Source organism: Vipera berus, assembly GCF_964194415.1.
Source record: "Vipera berus genome assembly, chromosome: Z".
NCBI lineage: Eukaryota > Metazoa > Chordata > Lepidosauria > Squamata > Viperidae > Vipera > Vipera berus.
Window position 1 is genome coordinate 81,305,901 of NC_138205.1, and position 14,861 is coordinate 81,320,761.

The window sequence follows — 14,861 nt, forward strand, 5'->3', positions numbered from 1 at the left end:
GCTGCTGCCTGACACCCTCAGCTCCAGCATACAGCAAGCGCATGGGGGCCAACTGTGTCCATCAGCAGCCACAGCCTGCTTTCCCCTCGGTTTCGGCACGATGTGGCTGTTTGCCGCCTTGCGTGTCGCACCCAATGCAGCTGCCATGGGACCACGGAAAAAGCCAAGTGGAGGTAAGGAACTGGAATGCGCCGGTGCCCTTCTCCTTCTCAATCTGCTGCCGCTGCCTTGTGCAAAAAAACAAAGGAAGGTTTTTTGGGGAAAAAAGGTTAGTCAATTCCAACTTGGCGATTTTTCACGAGAAGTTGGAATTGATTGACCTTTTTCCCCCAAAAAAACACTTCATTTGTTTCCTTTCACATGGCAGCGGATCACAAAAGAGAAATGGCACAGGACTGGGAGTCAGGTAAGGAAAGAAAAGCAGTTTCTGGTGGGAGCGATGATTTCTTTCCTTACCTGCCTCACTTGTTCCGAGGCTGCTTTCCGCTCAACCGCATTGCTCTTGCCAATGGCCTGACCGCCCACTTCAGCGCCCTCCCTCCCCAAGCCTCCAATGCTCCACCTGCTGCTTTGGTCAACCTGCGGCCCCCACCTCAACACCCTGCCCACCACTACCCAGCACGGCCGCCCTGGGGCTTCAGGATCTGGCCTGGCATGGGAAGAGCATGCGCCCCACCCTCCCGCCACCATGCAGGGTAAGGTTGCTGCACCCCTGCCTGCCCAGATGCCCTCATCTCCCCCAAGCGTTTTTTACTAATCTGCCTTTCAGCTGCATTCTGTTTCTCCGTTTGCTTCTCAGCCTTCGCCATGAGTTTGTGGGACTATGGATAAAAAAAAAAAGTTCCATCACTTTCTAACTTCTTGTGAGATCTCGTGAGAATTTAGAAAGTCTGATGAAACTTTTTTTTTTTACCGATAGTCACACAAACACGCGGCGAGGGCTGAGAAGCGAAGAGAGAATCGGAATGCAGCTGAAAGGCAGATTAGTAAAAAAACCACTTGGGGGAGGCGAGGGCATCTGGGCAATGGCGCACTCAGCAACCTTACCCTGTGTGACTTTGGCAGGTGTTTGGCAGGGGGAGGGAAGCAACTGGTCTACCACCATGCTAGTGCTGCCGCATTGCTTCTCTACCCCATGCACAGGCCCCGCCCCACCCCTTGCATGGAGCGCCCTGCTCCTGCCGCTCCGCTCCACCCCCATGCGGCACCTTCTTTCCAGCTCCGATGTGTCACTTCCTCTGCCGCTGTGTGGGACTAAAAATAAAGTTCAATCAATCAATTCCAACTTTGCAAGATCTCCCCCCCCCCCGCAAGAAGTTGAAATTGATTGATTGATGGAACTTTTTTTTTGCACATGGTGACAGAGGCCTAAAGTGAAAAGGTTTTATAAAGCCCAGCTTAAGGCCTAGGACTGGGGAGATGGCACGCGTGCTCACAGAGAGGGCTCTGCGTACCACCTGTGGCACGCATGCCATAGGTTTGCCACCACAGCCTTATAGAATTTGACTTATTATCAGCAATAAGTCCACCACTGCTTCACAATGCTGGCTTCCGATCACATATCTTGCTACCGCCTGCATCTGACAATAGTTTCAGCCCAACACATTTTCAGAGCTCTCATTTAGAGAAGGCTGGCACATGTTTTTAAGTATCATTTTTATCTACACCCCACATTTTGATCAAAACAGGCAAGATTTTAAAGCACTGCAGTTTGTTAGCATCTGATGTCAGGTGAAACTTAGCCAATATTATGCAAACCTGACTTAAATAAACTGTGGCTCTCTGAGAAAAGGAAATAGCTCACCACTGATTTGGGGAAAGGCTGTTTCCCCTCTCCTTTTTATTATCAGCTGCTCTCAGAAAAAGCTTCTCAAGAATTTTCTCTTGGGTCTTCATTGCCTCCTGCTCATGTTCACTGATAGCTGAAATTGACATTACCCCCCCCCCCACACACACACACACTAATATCTTCTATTCCCTGTTTCCATGAAGGGTTCATTCACATTTCTTTCCTGCCAGGCGTTCCAAAGTAGGAATCGCACTTTCGCTTTTAACAGCCTCCCTTTTACAACTAACTACCCAAGAGACAGAACAGATGCCTTCACTGTCAGACTCTGAGACCATCAACAATTTCGTCGTTTTGAACTTTTAAGGCACATACATTAACTCGCGCGCTTCTCCAGTGCCAGTTACCAATTCGAACGGCAACTTTCTTCCCAAGACGCTCAGAACTATTCGAGGATCTGTAGGAAAGGGCTTAAGCCGTGCCGAAAAGAGCACCGACCTCTCCTTTTCCGAGTTGCATTTGGGCTGTTTGCAAGATGCTTAACGCTGCCCTCGTCGCCTCGCCTCGCCTCGCCCAACGAGGGTGGAAGCAAGGCAACTACAATGAAGCGAAAGTCATTTGAGCCCTACTCACGCTTCTTTGCCAGGCCTCAGGTCCAACTTCCTAGCGTCCCCGCAACCCCAGGGACCTCCTTTCCTGTTTACCCGTCTGATTTCACACGTTCTGTACACTTCCACCAACCTCGGGACGCACTTCAAGCGTACCTGCATGTGGATAGGCAGGGCTGGCGAAGGAAAAAGTAGCAGAGGCGGGGCCCATCAATCGGGCTTCCTGCGGGCGCGGCGGGAACTTGAGCGTCAAAGGAGGAGCGGGGGATTCCACGCCCTGCCTTTCCTCTTTCCAAACTCCCGCCCCTGAGATCAGTGCCAGGACAGCCCGCCGAGTCTTCCCAACTGGCGTGGGTCAGCCTCGCCAGGCCCACCGCGGGACTAGAAGGAAGTCGGTAGAGGTCCTCGCACCCGAAATTTTATGGATTTCATTTCATAGTATATAGTTCTTGTTCTTAAGACCAGCAACGTTGCCTAAAAACAAGTAGCCTATTTCTCTCTTATCAAATATAAACCTTACCTGTAGGTCATACGATCACAATATGTAGCTACCCTACAGGATTTCTTAGCGCAATTAATACTTAGCCCTAGGTTTCATGAAAGCTCACATTAACAGCCTCTTACAAGATCAAAAGTATTTTCCTTTCTTTCCTTTTGCAAAACTAGGGTGGGGCCCCTTCTGAGACAAAAGCCATGTCCTCCCTCCTGTGGGCTGAGACATTTTTTACAAACCACTGCCTAGTCTGGGGTTCTCCCTCCTGTCCCAATGTCAGTCAGAATATCATTATAAGGCTGTTCTTTGAACGCTTCCACTACTAAGTTTTAAAATAAAACTGTTTTGAAAGGCTCACTGGTCAAGGTGAAGGGGTGAGAATTAGTTAATCCTTTTGTTTACAAAGATCCATGTTGTTGGACACTCATACAATATGCTGCACAAGACTTCCCGCATCTATAAAAAAAGATAGTTTTATCTTATTAGGTACTGCAGCTGTATTAAATATCTTTTTTATAGTTTCTTCTAAGAATTCTAAACCCTAGAATTATTGTCCAACATAGGGACATCTCTAATATGAAAATGGAATTTCATGGAATTATAAATAGTATATATATATTTTACAAGGCAAGAAACAATTCCCAGTTCAGTAATATATATTTAATGCAGAAAAAGTTTGATTTTAAAAGATTGTTTAAAAAGATTGATTACTGGAGAACTGGGATAATAACAGTCCATCACAGCAAAGTTAACATACATTTGGTCCCTGCTTAACCACCCTAATTGGGTTCTTAAGATTGGGATGGCATTTCCATTGCTAAGTAAATGAAACATCATTTGGCAGCTAAGCTTTGCAATGGGAGATAGGCAAGTGGAGTGGGTTGAAGCTCACGCTGTAATCATAAATATGGGTGGGCTGCCTAATGCCCAAATTTTAATCACATGATTATAGGAATGCTGCAACGGCCATAACTAGCATTTGTTCAGTGCTGTTGTAACTTTGAATGGTTGCTCAACTAGCAATTGTTAAACAAGGGCTACTTGTAATATCCAAGATTGCCTGTAATATCCTTTCAACAGTTGGATTGAACCGGTGCTGAAACTTTCAGATTAAAGTACAATTTGGAAACCATTCCCAATCTCAATTTATTGCAGAATACAGAAACACAAAAGCTTAAAGGAAAACAATGGATTTTATATTAGTGAATTAATAATCAAGGATCATCTTACACCTTATGGTATATATGATACCCCCTAGTCATTTTGACTTTAAATATATTTAGGTTATGGTAATAAGAAATAGACACACAAGATGCCAAGACAGTAAAAGCAAGTTATACTAAAATTGATCTTCATTATTTTGTTTCCCTGATGCACTGAGAGCAGCTTTAATTTCTTCAAAAACTGGTACAGGTCCTGCATAGTTGTTAGTCTCTATAGAATTTAATTTCTTTTGATAATCCATTGGCAATTCATTCTGTTTTGCACCCAAACAGATGACCTATAAGAACAAAAATAGAAAGGTTCCATCATTAGATTTCTATTACTTACACAAATAAATAGAAGAAGGATGAAGAAATATATTATAGCTGCTTCAAACAAACCTCACTTGAAGATTAAACAGTGAGCAAGAGACAGCTGGCTGCATTCATTATCTCCATCAAGAAGTCAATCTAAACCATTCTTGGTATTGGTGTAGGTAGGTTGAGTAACAGAGATACAAAAGCACTTGCAATTCATTCCACAGAATCCAATGAATTCCAAATTAAAGAAGTATTATAAAAATAATAAAAATAACTCCAATTTTATGAGATAGCCACATCGGCATCTCGGGATATTCAGGATATCCCATCTCTTTCTATGGGGGGTGAGTTATTACCCCCCGTAGATAGGGCTCACAACTTGGGAGTCCTCCTAGATTCACAGCTTTCTTTAGAAGACCATATAGTAGCTGTGACTAGGGGGGCCTTCGCCCAGGTTCGCCTGGTGCGCCAGTTGCGGCCCTATTTAGACCGGGATGCCTTATGTACGGTCACTCATGCGCTCGTGACCTCTCGTTTAGACTACTGCAACGCTCTCTACATGGGGCTGCCCTTGAAGACCACTCAGAGGCTCCAACTGGTACAGAATGCAGCTGCGAGAGTTGTGCTGGGAGTTTCCCGATACTCCCATGTTACACCTCTGCTCCGTGAGCTGCATTGGCTTCCAGTTGTCTTCCGGGTGAGATTCAAGGTGCTGGTATTGACCTACAAAGCCCTACATGGCATGGGTCCGGAATACCTTGGGCAGCACCTACGGCCATCATCAACTTCCCTCCGCCCAGTACGCTCCCACAGAGAGGGCCTCCTCAGGGTGCCACCGGTCAAAGAATGCCGACTGGTGGCCCCCAGGGGGAGGGCGTTCTCTGTGGGCACGCCAGATTTATGGAACCGTCTTCCGGTTGAGCTCCGGATGGCGCCCGACCTGCGCTCCTTCTGGCGCGATCTAAAGACTTATCTCTTCGAACAAGCTGGCCTGGCCTGATGGGATGGGGTTGGGTTTTACTACTTTTAATGTGTTTTAACCTATTGTAAGAGTTGTGGGCATTTTGTTTAATCTCTTTTAATTTTTGTATTTTGTCTTTTAACATGTACTGCCCTGTTCACCACCCTGAGTCCTTCGGGAGAAGGGCAGGATACAAATAAAATTAATAATAATAATAATTTACTGTCATTACAATCACCTGTTTTCTAAAAGGTTAAGGTAGTGTAAGCGAGGATCACTATTAGCAAGAATCTGATGAGGCAGCACTTTCATCAAATGATGAGTGGCCCATGTGTAAGACAGAGTTTAATGATAGATTCCACAAGGACCATGCCAGGGGACCTCTAGGCAAACCTTGAGTGTGGCATTCATTAACTGCCTTCACACAGATGTTTGGCAACAACACTGTAATATATCTTAGGCCTTTTTTAAAAAAGCTTTGTCTGATCTTAAAAGAGGGCAGGGTTTAGATGGGGAGGGACTTGTGTAAATCAAAATTTAGGTATATACTTTGGAAAAAAATTCAGAAATATCAGCTTGGCAAGGGAACGCTTGCTGACCTTGAGTAACATAAATAATTTCTATTTTATATATTTTACAGTTCAGTAGCTGAATGATGGGGAAAAGGACAGAAATTGTAGTTATATACTGGAATGTAAAAGAATGTTTCTGTTGGTCCAATATTATGGGAAGCACATATAATGAAGAGGAATAGACTCGTGCGTGTTTCAGGATAAGAGAACAGCCTGTTAGTATCATGTGAAAAGATTCAAAATGCAAGGATCAGGGCATAACTGTCTTGGCATGAAACTAATCTGTAATTACCATATTGGAGTTTGCAATTAGTTGCCAGCAGGACTATTCCAGACATGCAGTAACATTATTAAATTTCATAGCAGGTTATACAAGTTCAACTGTTTACACTAGAACACACACATATAAATATTGGCAGAAACGTTTGGACATAGCCTCTTTGTCACCATTCCTCTGGGTAAAAGAAAACAGGAATAGAGAAAAGAGATAAAAGATTGGTAGATTTTTTTTCATCTTTTGCTTTGCAGATTAGAATCCAGAAAGACCTACCTTTCCATTCCCCATGGACAAGAGTGTTAAGTGTAGGCTGGAAGGAATTACAGGGTCAGCTTACTTGAAAATATAGAGTTCTCAACCATCCCATTCATTTTCTTACTACCACACATATACAGGTAATCCTCGACTTACGATCACAATCGAGCCTAAAATTTCTGCTAAGCAAAACCTTTGTTTAGTGAATTTTATCCCATTTTATGACCTTTCTTGCCACAGTTGTTAAGAGAATCACTGCAGTTGTTAAGTTAAGGGTTGTTAAGTGAATTTGTCTTCCCCATTGATTTTGCTTGTCAGAAGGTCGCAAAAGGTGATCAATGATCCCAGGACACTGCAACGGTCATAAATATGAGTCAGTTGCCAAGTATCTGAATTTTTTTCACACGACCTTGGGGATGCTGCAATGAAAAATAGTCATGTCACTTTTTTCAGTGCTGTTTTAACTTTGAACAGTCACTAAATGAACTGTTGTAAGTCGAGGACTACCTATATTCAATCCTGCAACCAATTCTACATCAAAATCCTTTACAGTCCAAACATCTTATCAGCTATGTGCTGGACAAAAATATGAATGTAAGATGGAGATTGCAATCTAAGATGGCTCTGCAATGGATTCAAGTCAATAGGATTATTAAAATCCTGGGGGATCAGTAAAAAGCACAAAGCTTCAGAAAATCCCTCCTTTACAGCCATGGCTACAATAATGGAAAGCAGTTTTTGAAAATCCATTAACCCAACATGATGGAAGATGCATGTTGACTCCATATGTCTGACCAGTTCTTGCCAGTTTTCAGGAACGAAAAATAAGAAGTTTGGCTAGACCACTGTACCAAGCAGTAAAGCCCAGTGTAAAATGCAAACAGAAACACCTTATTTCAATGCAGCAAATCTTTTGTAGATATGTACCAACGAGAGAAAAAGAGAGAAAGACAGGGGATTAAGAGAACCCATAGTAAACATGGAGTAGCCTTTTATAATTTATTCTGAGTAAAAGTCCTATACAAAAAAGAAACTGAGTTATGGTGCCAAAGGAAACTATTGCAAAGCTTTATTGCTTGCAATAAAATTTATTATTAATCAATATGTACATATAATTATTAATCTACCCTTGATAATAATGTCATAAATCAAATATACTCACATATTAGTTAACTGCAACAGTATTCAAATTAGTTTAATCTTTTACATGAAACTAACTACTTTTTTTTAGGTTCCTTCTATTACATTTATATTATGCACGTTGTTCTAGAATAGATGATGAACTGCTGGAGGAAAATGAGTCCTTAGTCCATAGAATTGCAAAAGGCAATACAGTACCCTCTTATATTGTGGAGAAGGAAGATCTTCGACATAGTCATTCATCTGATAACTACGACATTTAACTATTTTCCCATCCCGAGTCCGAACTGTTACTTCAATTGGAATATAAATGCCATTTTCTACTCCTTCTTGTCTGAAATGGAAAAAGAAATGCCATGCCAAGTAAATAACTAAGAGCAAACATATATCCCCTGGAAACAGCTATTTATTCAGTAAAGTATTACATAACACTTCTTTGTAAGTGACTTAAAAGATTTCTCAATCATTCTTGAAACAATAGGCAAACAATGCCCAATTTTGGATAGTTAAGGCTGCATCCAGAAAATAGCTATCTCAGCTTCTCAATGAAAACTTAGTACTAAAGGTAAAGGTTCCCCCGCACATGCATGCTAGTCGTTTCCGACTCTAGGGGCCGGTGCTCATCTCCGTTTCAAAGCCGAAGAGCCAGCGCTTGTCCGAGGATGTCTCCGTGGTCATGTGGCCAGCATGACTAGATGCCAAAGGCGCATGAAACGCTGTTACTTTCCCACCGTAGTGGTCCCTATTTTTCTACTTGCCTTTTTACGTGCTTTCGAACTGCTAGGTTGGCAGAAGCTAGGAGGAGTAACAGGCACTCACTCTGTTACGTGGCACTTGGGATTCGACCCGCCAAACTGCTGACCTTCTGATCGACAAGCTCAGCGTCCTAACCCACTGAGCCACCGCATTCCTTAAACTTAGTACTACATGTACATAAAAGAACAAAAGAAACAAAACATCTTTAATACCATTTTTTTTAGAATTGCTCCTTGGAATCCTGTGACATAATAGTCCACTAACACTAACTTTTGTTCAAATGCAGATGTGATCAGCACTATCTTTGTGTAGTCTATGTGGGTCTAAAACAGAGTTAGACCACTAGATTCTCCACAGGCACCTTGTACTACAATTCCCAGGACTTAGAAACCATGGCCAACTTCAGAAATTGTGGAAATTATACTCAAAACCAACCTGACGTTTTCTTCTAGAAGCTTGAAAAGTTTAATATAACCCAATTCCAGTTAAGATGAAAGTTCACATAAGTTAATTTCAATATGTCACAAGGCAGTATGAACAATACCAACTTGAGTAAAGGACAGCAATATTTTCTCCTTTCATTTTCTGTTATTTGTGGTCCAGCCAAGCATACATCTTAGCATGCTTTCAAAATGAATTAAACAGAGTTAGGGCTAGAACTAGAAAGATCTACATGCACTTCTATCGCTATCCTTACCTCTGCCACAGAAGCTCATCAGATGACAATTTCTCAACTCCACTGACATTACAGTACTAGTTGTGCAGATAAAATTGGGTATCATCTGGAAATCTGGGAGGGATGGTGGGATATAAATAAACCAAGCCCTAGATTTTTTTTTCAAAATATGTGGCAAGCACTGGAAGTCCATTTCGAAGTTCAATTATACTGGTCAAATTGTAATAAGCATTTGACTTTGATACCAATATAGGTAGTCCTCAACTTACAACAATTGAGCCCAAAATTTCTGTTAATAAGTGAAACATTTGTTAAAGCAATTTTGTCCCATTTTATGACTTTTCTTGCCACAGTTGTTAAGTGAATCATTGCAGTTTTTAAGTAAGCAACATGGTTGTTACGTGAATTTGGCTTTCCCACTGACTTTGCTTCTTAGAAGGTCACAAAAGGGGATCACATGTCCCTGAGATACCCTGAGTCATAAATATGAGTCAGTTCCCAAGCATCTGAATTTTGATCACATGGCTATGGGGATGCTGCAATGGTCATAAGCCACTTTTTCACTTCTAATGGTCACTACATGAACTGTTGTAAGTTGAGGACTATCTATACTGGGAACCTCTGTAATTAGAGGGTTTTTTTTAGCTTGGACAATTCTTGAGAGGTATACAACAAACATTCAGAATAAAATCTTAACAATATAAACTGTGCATACGTTGATAGGCAGTGGAAGAACTCTTATGTAACGCACCTATCCAGAGAACATAAGTCACTAGTATTCATTTTCCATATTATCCCCCATACTTCTTCACCAGGGCTATAGACAATAGTAGCTGTACCTCCTTTCCACTGAAGACTTTGTCTCCCTTGATGAGAGCTAAAAGCAAGTTTATAATCCTGTGGATTAAAACAGGAAGGTCACTCATCTCCAGTTTTAAGTTTCTTGTTTTTCTATAATGTAGTGAATGAAACAACATTTAGAAAGACAAAAGAAGCAGACAGGAAAAATTGTTTCTTAGACTTAGGACACATACCGAATTAAAATTCCATCTATAGAAAAATTTAATTAGAAATGAGATCATAAAGGGAAAAAAAGTCACAATGAGCCATATTTCCGTAGTTAGAAATTGATCTGAAATCTATTTGGAATGCTTGCAACAAAAAAACATAATTGGGCAACTAACTGGCTTTCAAACATTAAGGGTAAACATTGTTAAACCTTTTTTCTTCCTGTAAAAATAATCACAGAAACAAACTCAACAGAGGCAGAGGTGAATATTCAATATACATCCCTTACATTATATAGTTACAACTTTAAATATTAATTTCTTACTGATATTGGTTTCTAGGACAAAAAGGAGTCAAAGACAGTACAAACCAGTAGTTGTGCTATGGTAAGAAAAACCACAGAAGGGTTTCTTAACATTATTCTTTCCCGCAACAAGTTACTACCATAGGCAAAATAGAAGAAATCTTCACTTTCGTAGTTTTGCTGTTCCAAATCCCCACCTGGTCCAGTACGATTGTTAAAGGCTTCCATCTTTTGAAATTGAACCAAAGAAAGCATTAATTAGACATTTACTCTATACAAATTAATTAATCATAGAAACAGCATGGAATATCATAGAATTCTCTTACATTTAAACCTGTAAATAATACATTTATTTTCTCCACCATTCTACAGTATAGCTGTTTATAAAGCCTATAATCTTTAGTCTGAGAACTATGAGATAGTGTCAGCCCTCTAAAGTATAACAAATGTGGAAATCAAAGACATTCAAGCTCATACTAATTTTGTTGTAAGGCTATAATAACATAATCTTGAAAATCTGAAAGCACCTCGCTCCATCCCTTTATCTTAATAAGAACAAAGCAGCATGTCTGACACTCTTTTTCAAAATTACATTTCTGCTCTGACTCGGATTTTTTAATCTGATCAATATCTTGACTATGGCTTTTTATCTTAATCCTCAAGGTTATTTCTTTTGCCCATTGCAAACATAATGGTCCTACACTTATTTAGAGAGACTTCCAGGAACAAGCTTTTATCCCATCTGTAAGCACCACATCTTTCCATCCCTCCAGAGAAAAAATTATATTTCTTGCTCCTGTATTTTCCCTTTTGGAAAAGTTAACTCAGAGTGGATCTTTGAAAGAACTCCCACTTGTGAGCACAGTTTCCAGATTTATTTATTCCAAGTGTTTCTCCAAAACAAAAAGCACAGGAAAATCAAGTAATCTTTGGAGCAAGCACATCTAAGTGGCTAGCACAGGGGTGTCAAACTGGTGCCCCACCCCAGGCCAGAAAAGTCACATAACCTATCGAGTTTGACATCTGTGGGCTAGCATATGCAAGCAGTTGTGTCACAGCATGTTTGTGATGCAAAATAATAGTGACACTAGCTCTGATAAATAGTGCTTCAATACACTCTCAGTGGGGAATGTCTTCAACAGCGGCACACAAGGATGCATCACTTCAAGATACTCCAGACACCTGAAGCAATTCCTCCTTAATAGCTATATGACATCTGTGAATGGAAACCAAGGATTTACCCTCACCATGACATCATTCAGGAAAGAGGGAGGAAAACAGCCCTTGACACAGATATTGCTTTCACTGGAATTGAAATTGTTTACCAGGATGCGTGCATTGGATAGTAATTCATGATTAGCTTGTAAGAAGGAAACATCACCTAGTTTTACACTGTTCAGCCATTATACACATACATCATACACGCTGTTCAGCCATCATTCACCTGTGATTTGCTCAACAATGATTTATTAAAACTAAAGAAACTACATAATGGTTTAGCATATTTTACGAACTTCAGGAAGTTTGTCTCTTCAGAAAAAAGACCTGAATGCTGCAAAATATAACCAATCCCTAAAGAAGATGTAAGCATACAATACCAAACAAATCCGTTTATATCCTGGCAATGAGCTACAGCTCTTTAAAAGTAGCACACATTTTTTACTACTGAAGTATAACTATATCTCATCCTAGAATATGTGGTCAGTTTATTATTTTGTGATATTCTACTGTCATGTTTCAAAGTGAAATTTAGCCCAACAAAGAATGAATTCTTTTTGGCTATGCATTTCTAAACCCAGTAACCGATTCATATCAAAGTGCTAGTTCAGCTAGCAAAACTGCTAATATGACAAAAGCACATCCAGAAACATTCCTACAGGCTGCACAATAAAACTACAATGTAAACAAGAGTTATCTAAAAGGCAGACAGGAAGGGGAAAGCCATGCTCCTCTGGATGCTTCTAGCTGCAACTTCTAGCCAGCAAGCCTAAAGGTGAGGATGTTTGGAGGCTGTACTTCTGAAGCATCCAGAGGACCATCAGTTACCTTAAAAAGTAGAATTGTATCCGATTTCCTTAGTTGCATTTTGCCATCTTAAGGGAAAGCCAAGTAATTGTGCAGACATGTTCAAACAAGTGCTTCCATGATACTTCTCTCTTAACTAATTTCAGGCCCCTGAATGAGACAGCCTGATTGCCATATATCAAAGCAATATATTCCCCTTATTCTGGCACTGTCCAAGTGCAATTTTGGGCATATAAAATCTGTTAGGACTTATTGTGCATTACCTTGGAGAGAAGCCACTTGACTGCTTTGGCCTGAAAGAGAGGTAATAGAGATAGCGCAAAGGTTAGTAAAAGGGATAACCCATTTGCTGCAAGTGTAATGTTCTGTTGAGGCTGAGTGGCTGTAATATAGAAGTGCAGAAAAGCCATTAATTCATTTAACCATCTTTCCCTATTTTTTGTCACCTTTCAGATTCAAGAGGATGAGAGACCAAGTTGCTAAAATATTCCTTCCTTTTTAAAGAAGACCCACACTGGATTAGCCCATTCCTCACAGTGAGAACTGAAATTAAGATATCCCTGTCGTGCTTTATTTCCGGCCCTTGCAGATTTCAATATTAAGCACATACTGGTCACTAATTCGGAGCAGAAGGAATTCAATTCAACTCTACGACCCTCGTCTTCTTGATTCCCGGTTCCTCACTTAACACACGTATTCCCCACCACAGATCACTTGATCCAAGAAACCGCCGGTGGAAAGCCTCCTTCGTTTCACCTGGTCGGGGCTTCCTCTGCGACACAAACACCACTAACTACCCATCAGGTCCCCAAACAACCCTGAATTCCACCTCTTTCCCGGCTCTAGATTGCTACCATCCCACTCCGTCCTCACCACTTCCTCATTCAGTTCCGGACTGAAACAAACAATCACGATGACTCTGCCCATTGGCTAAGCACACGACAGTCTCTACCCTCCACCGCCTCTTATTGGTTCCAAAGAGCTGGACCTACCTTTTTATGCTTGTTACGATGAGAGACAGGCCGTGCTGTGCTTCAAAGCATGTTTTGCTTATCTGTATTTTTAAGATAAAATTAAATAATCTTCTCCTATTCCCCCCCCACCTGATCTAAAACTACTTCGTGTGGTGGAGTGTTTGCTATTTCTAGCGTTCAATTTCCTCCCCCCTAACGATGACAATAAAAAATAGGCTTTGGGGAGGGATATATATTTCATATGACATAACATTGAGGCAAACCGTTTTTCTGAAACTGTTTAAGCTTCTATCTGCCATCGTTTCAAAGTACACATGGCTGCCTGTGAATAAGAACTCTGAAATTCTATCAGCCTGATATCTCAATAGAAGACCAGTGGGAACCGTGAAGAGCAACGACGGGGGGGGGAGGAATCTATTGTATTGATTTTAACGGCTTGCTGTCAAGAAAGCAATGTATTTTTTCCAGCATTTTGCTGAAATGCTAGACCTGATCTGAGAGATTTTCCTGATGTAATACCTTACAGTTCAACCGTTAATTTAGGAAGAATCCACCACAACTTTTATTTGAATATCATTTGTTCCTGGAACACACTAAAGGATAGCACTTACGTCTTCCTTGTCCACTTTGATAATGGGTGCAATTAGTATTGGAAATTAAAATGTGGAATGTTTTCAGCCTATATTGTAATTGTCAGCCTGAAATCTTACCTTGAGAACATTGCTTGAATTCCTGTCCATTTTTAACATTTGATTAGTATTACAACTTGAAGGGCAATATTGTGCCTTGAATGTATGTACCATGCTTGATACCTTAATAAGCAAAGAAGTTTCTATATTCTACATATGCAAAAGGCTAATTGGCAAATTAAAGGCTTATATCATTCTAGCCAATACACCAGCACTGGGCAGTGTGGTTATATAGTATTTGCAAAAAAACCAGTAACCACAAACAAGCCACCCATGCTTTTATCTAGCAAGTTGTATGAATGTAATCTGTAATACACTATTGTTAGATCATTGATCTGTTGCTATTCAAGGATTCAGCTGTGTCTCTAGCCAGACTAAGGCTTGGTGGGCCAATGTGAGACATAGATGCATATCCTAATTTAAAATTGTTCCACCTGTCTGTTTGATGCATTCCTGAAATGTTCTGCAGGGCCCATAGCACAGGCATGTAACATGATAAAGATGGACTCCCAATTGAAAAGTAAGATGGGAACATTTTATATAAGATATTAGATTATGTGCAGAATTCCATTGCTGAATGTATACAAGTATTTTAAGACTAATTGTACTAGAGAATTGCTCCAATAAGAGAGTGATTGTTAATCTGGGACCAACTGTATTTAAGTACTTCCCAGTTGACAATGAACTTTGTTACATAAGGCTTGGTTTTAAGAACAATTTATTTCTTCAAGCTGACAGTACTATAGTCACTTAAATAGTTTGAAGTCTCAATCAATTACTAAATATACGGTCTATTATATGACCATGGAGTAGT

At 40.6% G+C, this 14,861-nt stretch overlaps 2 protein-coding genes across 10 annotated transcripts in view; both read right to left on the reverse strand.

The window, feature by feature from the left end:
* Window positions 1-2,618, reverse strand: part of NOD1 (nucleotide binding oligomerization domain containing 1) — a 46,023-nt gene extending 43,405 nt beyond the window's left edge. Inside the window, exon 1 of one of the 2 annotated variants that reach the window (XM_081343294.1) lies at window positions 2,551-2,618. The gene's annotated coding sequence lies outside the window, so the exon portion shown is untranslated. Of the gene's footprint in view, window positions 1-2,193; window positions 2,410-2,550 lie in introns of those variants that run through there. The other variant, XM_081343293.1, reaches the window with a different exon arrangement.
* Window positions 2,619-3,558: 940 nt separating this feature from the next.
* Window positions 3,559-13,268, reverse strand: GGCT (gamma-glutamylcyclotransferase). Of its 8 annotated transcripts, none has more exons than XM_081345190.1 (6): window positions 13,258-13,268; window positions 12,648-12,677; window positions 10,426-10,587; window positions 9,799-9,944; window positions 7,814-7,949; window positions 3,559-4,388 (listed from the first exon to the last, which is right to left on the reverse strand). In XM_081345190.1, the coding sequence occupies exons 3-6, from the start codon at window positions 10,585-10,587 to the stop codon at window positions 4,227-4,229; spliced, it is 606 nt and encodes a 201-aa protein (XP_081201316.1). In that variant the 5' UTR covers window positions 12,648-12,677; window positions 13,258-13,268; the 3' UTR covers window positions 3,559-4,226. The 8 variants fall into 8 exon arrangements, with proteins under 8 accessions (XP_081201316.1, XP_081201312.1, XP_081201314.1 ...); XM_081345186.1 differs by having other exon boundaries at window positions 13,214-13,260; XM_081345188.1 differs by lacking the exon at window positions 13,258-13,268 and adding an exon at window positions 13,141-13,254.
* Between the last annotated feature and the right edge of the window lie 1,593 nt (window positions 13,269-14,861).

Excerpts from the sequence above, each read along its gene's own strand:
- GGCT (XM_081345184.1), bottom strand. The coding sequence starts at position 12,794 with ATGGCTTTTCTGCACTTCTATATTACAGCCACTCAGCCTCAACAGAAC. Across the intron at positions 10,588-12,647 it reads TCAAGTGGCTTCTCTCCAAG|ATGGAAGCCTTTAACAATCG; the intron begins GTAATGCACAAT and ends CAATTTCAAAAG. Across the intron at positions 4,389-7,813 it reads CTTCTCCACAATATAAGAGG|GTCATCTGTTTGGGTGCAAA; the intron begins GTACTGTATTGC and ends TTGTTCTTATAG.